At 61.9% G+C, this 7,731-nt stretch overlaps 2 protein-coding genes across 2 annotated transcripts; both read left to right on the top strand.

Annotated features, from left to right (window-relative positions):
* Window positions 1-32: 32 nt before the first annotated feature.
* LOC309413565 (feather keratin Cos2-3-like) lies at window positions 33-1,350 on the top strand (the record flags this gene model as incomplete). Its single annotated transcript, XM_082010737.1, has 1 exon — window positions 33-1,350. The coding sequence occupies one exon, from the start codon at window positions 33-35 to the stop codon at window positions 363-365; it is 333 nt and encodes a 110-aa protein (XP_081866863.1). The 3' UTR covers window positions 366-1,350.
* A 4,076-nt stretch (window positions 1,351-5,426) lies between these two features.
* LOC309413563 (feather keratin Cos2-3-like) lies at window positions 5,427-7,355 on the top strand. Its single transcript, XM_082010735.1, has one exon. It carries the CDS (start codon window positions 5,809-5,811, stop codon window positions 6,139-6,141), a length of 333 nt encoding a protein of 110 aa, XP_081866861.1. The 5' UTR covers window positions 5,427-5,808; the 3' UTR covers window positions 6,142-7,355.
* Window positions 7,356-7,731: the final 376 nt, after the last annotated feature.

Raw genomic sequence — 7,731 nt, 5'->3', positions numbered from 1 at the left:
TCTCCCCCAGGTGCACCCTCCAGCCCCGAGACATGTCCTGCTACAACCAGTGCCTGCCCTGCCAGCCCTGCCAGCCCTGCCAGCCCTGCCAGCCCTGCTGCCCGACGCCGCTGGCCAACAGCTGCAACGAGCCCTGTGTCAGGCAGTGCCAGAACTCCACCGTCGTCATCGAGCCCTCCCCCGTGGTGGTGACCCTGCCCGGCCCCATCCTCAGCTCCTTCCCGCAGAACACCGTTGTGGGATCGTCCACCTCCGCTGCCGTTGGCAGCATCCTCAGCTGTCAGGGAGTGCCCATCAACTCCGGCTGCTGTGACCTCTCCTGCATCGGCAGCCGCTACTGCGGCAGAACATGCCTCCCCTGCTAAAGCTGCCGCAGGCGGCCCCACAGAAGGACCCCCAGGAACCCGGAAGACGCTAACGGACTGAGCACGGAGCTCCTGGCAATCGCTTTCAGGGGGGCTGAGCATCCATGGCTCCACCTGCAAAGGAAGGCAGGAAGAGGCGCGCCTGGGCTCTCTGAAGACATGGCCCTTGTCTAACTTGCCTGTTTCTCCCTCTCTTCTTTCTCTCTCCTCTCTCTGTTGTCTGCTGCTCCCCTGGGCTGTGAGCCCCTGCTAAGCCCCAGCCGAGGAAGGACCCGCTGCTGCTCTCCCTCTCAGGGGCGGGCGGGCGGGCAGCCAGGCCGGCAGACGCCCGGTGCAAACTGCACCCTGGCCAAGGGGCAAAGACTCCTAGGTACCCCTGGTGCTCCCTGCCCCATGGCCCCCACTCAGAGGGCCTCCTTTCCCTCTTTCCACTCATTAAAGTTCTGCTGCATCCCAGCCTGGGCCTCTGCGTGGTCCTTCTCTCTCGGGACGCTCTCCCCAGCTGCCAGAGAGAAAGGTGTCGCTCTGGGGACATCTTGCAGGCACAAAGGAGAGCCATCGGCATTCCCGCAGGAAGGGCAGGCTGAGACACAGCCGGTGGGCTCCTTTCAAGACGCTGTCCCTTGCAACTGAGGAACATGTCCCCGGCTCCCGCAGAGCCAGCAGCCGTCAGGGCCTGCCTCGCTGCATCCCCGCACACAAACGCCCTGCTCAGCCTTGCAGCATGTCCTGCAGGTGATGAGGAGCCCAACCAGTGCCCGCGTGAGGAGTCCATCTCCCCAGCTGCGCTGGGGATGGCAGCGGCACTGGGAGCTGCTGCTGCACCCAGCCGCACCCGTGCGCTCTCCCTGGCAGGCGGCTCTTGCTTCAGGAGGGCCCCTGTCTCTGTCGCAGGGGTAGTGGTGCTGGTGGTGCTGGTGGTTGCATGACAGGTTGCTCCTCACACGCCCCTGTGCTCCTCCCTGCCATCTCTCCCGGGTGCACCTCTGGCAACAAGACACCTCTGGCAACAAGACACCTCCAGCTACAACCTCTCTCTCCCTCAGCCGAGGAGGAGAGGAGGGCTATGTCTCGCCCACCTCCCTTTGTGGCTTCCTACTACAAGCTGTTGCTCCCGCAGCGTTTCAGCTCTCCCTGCGCTGACTTAACCTTCTTCTTCGGTCTTGTGGGGATCTGGTCTATCCCCAGTCAGGCTGCCAGCATTTCGTCCAGCACAGCTGGAAGAGGCGGAGTTTCTAAGTGCAGGTGTGGTCTGTTTCCTGAACAGCTCACTCTCTGAGTCTCTCTAGGCATGCATGCAGAAACAGTACACAGGAGGATTTGCGTTGTCTGCAAGAGAGATGTGTGGAGTCTTGCTCCCCGTTTCACGCCCGTTGCTCACAACACATCTCCCATCCTCTGCCACGTGCCATCTGCGGCCTCCACCCCCCAGGAAGGAGAGCTCCTGGTTTTGCCAGAGGGTCAGGACTCTCCTCTTCCCCCTCCAGCGCTGCCAGTCCCACCGACCCGCCACCCTGCTCCTGCCCAGCCTGACACCCCTGCGTCACCAGCCTCCGCCAGTCCCACCAAGGCTGCCGCTGGGAAAACCTGGACTGTGTCACGCTCTCCGCTCAACAGAGTGCCCAGGGAGCTCCCAGGCAAGTGGGAGCTGAAGCTTGCCAGCTCGTGTGCTCTCCTCCCGCTGCCAGCTCAAAGCCGCCTCCAAACCTCAAGGTTCCAAAGGGTGCAACAAAACGCTCTGAGGGCTGTCTGGGATCCCACACCTCTGCCCCAGGGAGCCTTTCTACTCACACTGCCTGGCGGTTAAAGCACTGGCCGGGCCAAACTCAGGGAATCAAGCGGCCCCCTCTGCTGGGCGCCAGGCTCCCCGGTGCCAGAACCAGGTTTTCCAGCGCTCTGAGCCTCCAACTGGGGCAGCCAAGCCGCAGCTCGGCCTTTCAAAATCCTCTGGGTGCCAAGGGCCCTGAACATCCTCGCAGGCACCCACACGCGCTCGTAGACTGCTGCCGCTTGTAAAACTCCTGCCCAAGGGGGGCCGTGCACCTAAGACAGGCAGGTAGGAACCTGCTGGCAGTTCCCAGAACTGGAACTGCAGTGCTCAGGCAGAAGGAGACAAAGGAGGCGGACGGGGACACAACCCTCGCAGCCATCGCCAGCAGGGCCAAAGGCTCCCCGGGCAACTTCTCTGGCCAGCCCGCGCACAGCCAGCGACAGGGCGGCGTCTTTGTCAGAGCACACATTCACGCCGAGCAGTGCTGCTTTTCCCCTGCGTGGTGACGCCAATCCCAATCCTCACCTCGCCCTCTCCATCCAGCACTTCTCGGCACATTCAGCTCTGCTTCCATCCTCCCAGGGCTTTGTGCCCACACGGTAAGCCTGTCTTTCTTACCTGAGAGAAGGCCACTGGGCGCAAGCCACCACTCATGGCACCGGGTACATTTTGTGTGGAGGAGGAGAAGGCAGCACACTGCGAGTGGTAGAAAGATTGTCAACCATGTCCCACAGGGAACAGCTGTCTGTTCCGCATAACTGATCAGCCATGGATTTTAGCAACGATCCCCCAACAGAATAGCGCCTCCTCTTTGTGACCTCTCCATGCCTTTTCATACCATAACTACCCAGTTGCCACCCCCACAAATTGGAGGGGCTGCCATTTCAAGCAGAGCGCCCTGTCTCTGGACAGCAGCTGGCAAGCACCTTCACAGCTCTCGTGCCTTGGGAGCAGTCCTTTAGAGTGGGATGGACATTGCTCACCAAGTGGTCCCACTGACTGTAAGCGTGAGGTGCCCACACAGCCCCACCACTGACAATCACGTCCCAAGGAAGCCCAAGCTGGGTTGCACCACCCTACCCATGCAGAGCAGCCATCTCTTTGCCACGGAAGCCATGTACGCTGTGATCAAGGCAATCGCACATACTGCCTGCAAATTACTTGTTTCATCAGAGTCATTCCACGTATAGGTGTTACACATGGGCATTGTGCCAGGAAAAGCCAAGCAATCCCTGCAGACGGAGAACGACTCATGAACGACATCCATCAAAAGAGCTCTACGTCTCCGCTTGCCCTGCGTTGCCTTGCCTCGATTGACTTTTCCTCGCTTTGCCTTGCCTCGCTTTGCCTTGCCTTGCCTCGCCTTGCCTTGCCTTGCCTTGCCTTCCCTGCGCTGCCCTTCCCTGCCCTTCCCTGCCCTGCCCTTCCCTACCCTGCCCTGCCCTGCCCTGCACTGCCCTGCCCTTCCTTTTATCCTATGCATGTTTCCCATCCAGTGTGTAGATCCTTCTCCACTGTCGCTGCAACCCCTCCTTCTCCATCCCACCGCCCCTGCTCCTGGAAGCAACTTGCCCCGATGGCACACTCCCAGTCCTTCCACCAGCCTTGTACATCCTGGCAAATACCTCTCTGCTTCCCAGCTTTCTTACTGCTTCCTTCACCTCCGGCTTTTTTGGGCTCCAGATCAGTGCGTTGAGCAGAGGCAGCACCAGCACTGTGGGAAGACGGACATTCCCCTGTCCCGGGAGAGGCTGGTAGTGGGGCGGGTGAAGATCAGGGACCATGGCCCAAGGAACAGCACAACCACAGCCAAGTGGCAAGTGCCTCGCGTCTCTCTTCTGGTATGAGCTGCCAGGTGGAGAGCTGAATCACCCCACAGGAGCCCCACAAGGCCAGGTAGCAGAGCAGGGAATTGGTGCCACTGTTGGAGACAAGGAGCGCACCAGTCCAGCAGCTCTGAGCACAGGCCAGCTCCGGCAGCACCTCCCAGAAGCAGGAGTGACTGACATTGGGGCGGAGGCTGGGCAAACGGGCACTGGTGTGCCAAGAAGGGGAGAGTGGCACCAGCCCTCCGGCCTGCCGCCACAGTGGCACTGACCTTCTCGTGTGACACTGGGGATCCCCGGGGCTGGCACATGGCCACAGATCAGTCGTAGGCCACGAGTGCGAGCAGGAAGATCTCAGCGCAGGCGCTCTGGTGGAAGCAAGAAGAGCCGGGCCACACGGCTGACAAAGGAGCGTATCATCTCCTCCACAGGTAGGAAGCCCAGTGGCATCTTGAGCATCAGGATCAATGAGGGGCCGATCACCGAGGCCCAGAATCCAAGAATCGATGGGGCTGGAAGGCGCCTCTGGAGCTAGTCAGGGCCAGCCCTCCTGCTCAGCGCAGGGTCAAGCAGAGCAGGTTGATGTCAGGACACTGCCTGGTGTGGTTCTGAATATCTCCAAGGACGGAGACTCCACAGACTGCCTGGGCAACGTCTGCCGGGCTCGGCCAGCCTCGGAGTAGAGGAGTTGTCCCTCATGCCCGTGTGGAATTTCCTTTTGCACTGCCCCAGTATGCACGCAAGGGCAAGTCAGCAAGCACCCCTGCCTACGCATGGGCAACGGTGGACTCGCCCCAGAAGGCACGGGGAAGCCCCTTTGCGGGGCAGGACTGGAGCACCCTGGGGCAGCACAAGGCCCCAGACACACTGGTGGTGTTGGCATCAGCAGGGGACCGGCACAGAGAGCCCAGAGGGTGGAGGAGGCCCAACAGGCGCACCAAGGCCTCCTCAGAGCGGCCTTAGGAGGAAGAGTGTCAAAAGCGGCAGCTCTGACCACCTGCCGGCAGAGGCAACGGCCAGTGACCATCAGAGAGCTTGGAGGGTGGGAGAAAGGGGACAACGTGGCACATCATCCCACTCGGGAGCCCCTTGGCACCCAGGCGAGGATAGCAGGGCCAGGAGCATCAGGGCCCTTCCTGCCAATGGGGCTGCAAACCAGCCCACTCGAGTGCCCCAGGCCAATGTCCCCAGCCTGCACGCAATCCCTCCGGCACTTGGGACTCGTCCTCTGCCGGCACCGATGCGCTCCTGTCCCAAAAATCCTTGGGCCTCCCACCCCAGCACCGAAAAGGAGCCTTCAAGGGGGAGCGGGTGCGGCCAAACAAGGAAATGAAAAGGCAGCCGTGCAGGAAACCAACACACAGCCCGTATCATTAGCTGGCATGTTTTGCATTTCAGATGAGCTTCTCGGAAAATTATTGCTTCCACAGAGGCTTCCTCTGGACCTGGGGCAGTGCAGCACCAGTATAAAAGCCATTGCAGCTCTTCACTCTCCCATCCGCTTCGCGCCCCTTCTTCTCCTTCTCCTGCGGAAGCAAGTGAGTTGGAAGCTCTGCGCTATACTGGGACTTGGGGCTGCCTGTCCTGTCAGGGGGAGCGGGGAGAAGGTCTGGCGTGGAGAGGGGCTGGGTCTGGGCTGAGGGGACTCTTGGGCTCTTGGCTAGGAAAGAGCTCTCCTGGGCCTGCCTCGCTGTGCTCGGTGCCCGGGGGGACAGGCAAAGAGGCGCGTGGGCCTCCCTGCACAGCCTGTGCCTTGGCTCCCTCGAGGCGGGTGGACACGCTGCTCCTCACGTGCCCCCGTGCTCCTCCCTGCCCTCTCCCCCAGGTGCACCTCCAGCCCCGAGACATGTCCTGCTACAACCAGTGCCTGCCCTGCCAGCCCTGCCAGCCCTGCCAGCCCTGCCAGCCCTGCTGCCCGACGCCGCTGGCCAACAGCTGCAACGAGCCCTGTGTCAGGCAGTGCCAGAACTCCACCGTCGTCATCGAGCCCTCCCCCGTGGTGGTGACCCTGCCCGGCCCCATCCTCAGCTCCTTCCCGCAGAACACCGTTGTGGGATCGTCCACCTCCGCTGCCGTTGGCAGCATCCTCAGCTGTCAGGGAGTGCCCATCAACTCCGGCTGCTGTGACCTCTCCTGCATCGGCAGCCGCTACTGCGGCAGAACATGCCTCCCCTGCTAAAGCTGCCGCAGGCGGCCCCACAGAAGGACCCCCAGGAACCCGGAAGACGCTAACGGACTGAGCACGGAGCTCCTGGCAATCGCTTTCAGGGGGGCTGAGCATCCATGGCTCCACCTGCAAAGGAAGGCAGGAAGAGGCGCGCCTGGGCTCTCTGAAGACATGGCCCTTGTCTAACTTGCCTGTTTCTCCCTCTCTTCTTTCTCTCTCCTCTCTCTGTTGTCTGCTGCTCCCCTGGGCTGTGAGCCCCTGCTAAGCCCCAGCCGAGGAAGGACCCGCTGCTGCTCTCCCTCTCAGGGGCGGGCGGGCGGGCAGCCAGGCCGGCAGACGCCCGGTGCAAACTGCACCCTGGCCAAGGGGCAAAGACTCCTAGGTACCCCTGGTGCTCCCTGCCCCATGGCCCCCACGCAGAGGGCCTCCTTTCCCTCTTTCCACTCATTAAAGTTCTGCTGCATCCCAGCCTGGGCCTCTGCGTGGTCCTTCTCTCTCGGGACGCTCTCCCCAGCTGCCAGAGAGAAAGGTGTCGCTCTGGGGACATCTTGCAGGCACAAAGGAGAGCCATCGGCATTCCCGCAGGAAGGGCAGGCTGAGACACAGCCGGTGGGCTCCTTTCAAGACGCTGTCCCTTGCAGCTGAGGAACATGTCCCCGGCTCCCGCAGAGCCAGCAGCCGTCAGGGCCTGCCTCGCTGCATCCCCGCACACAAACGCCCTGCTCAGCCTTGCAGCACGTCCTGCAGGTGATGAGGAGCCCAACCAGTGCCCGCGTGAGGAGTCCATCTCCCCAGCTGCGCTGGGGATGGCAGCGGCACTGGGAGCTGCTGCTGCACCCAGCCGCACCCGTGCGCTCTCCCTGGCAGGCGGCTCTTGCTTCAGGAGGGCCCCTGTCTCTGTCGCAGGGGTAGTGGTGCTGGTGGTGCTGGTGGTTGCATGACAGGTTGCTCCTCACACGCCCCTGTGCTCCTCCCTGCCATCTCTCCCGGGTGCACCTCTGGCAACAAGACACCTCTGGCAACAAGACACCTCCAGCTACAACCTCTCTCTCCCTCAGCCGAGGAGGAGAGGAGGGCTATGCCTCGCCCACCTCCCTTTGTGGCTTCCTACTACAAGCTGTTGCTCCCGCAGCGTTTCAGCTCTCCCTGCGCTGACTTAACCTTCTTCTTCGGTCTTGTGGGGATCTGGTCTATCCCCAGTCAGGCTGCCAGCATTTCGTCCAGCACAGCTGGAAGAGGCAGAGTTTCTAAGTGCAGGTGTGGTCTGTTTCCTGAACAGCTCACTCTCTGAGTCTCTCTAGGCATGCATGCAGAAACAGTACACAGGAGGATTTGCGTTGTCTGCAAGAGAGATGTGTGGAGTCTTGCTCCCCGTTTCACGCCCGTTGCTCACAATACGTCTCCCATCCTCTGCCACGTGCCATCTGCGGCCTCCACCCCCCAGGAAGGAGAGCTCCTGGTTTTGCCAGAGAGTCAGGACTCTCCTCTTCCCCCTCCAGCGCTGCCAGTCCCACCGACCCGCCACCCTGCTCCTGCCCAGCCTGACACCCCTGCGTCACCAGCCTCCGCCAGTCCCACCAAGGCTGCCGCTGGGAAAACCTG

Source organism: Phaethon aethereus, assembly GCF_964289735.1.
Source record: "Phaethon aethereus genome assembly, chromosome: 25".
Lineage (NCBI taxonomy): Eukaryota > Metazoa > Chordata > Aves > Phaethontiformes > Phaethontidae > Phaethon > Phaethon aethereus.
Note: the sequence above shows the minus strand (reverse complement) of the source record. Positions and strands in the feature narration are given on the sequence as shown.

Bases quoted from the DNA above. Each gene is read 5' to 3' on its own strand.
- LOC309413563 (XM_082010735.1), top strand. From the start codon at position 5,809: ATGTCCTGCTACAACCAGTGCCTGCCCTGCCAGCCCTGCCAGCCCTGC.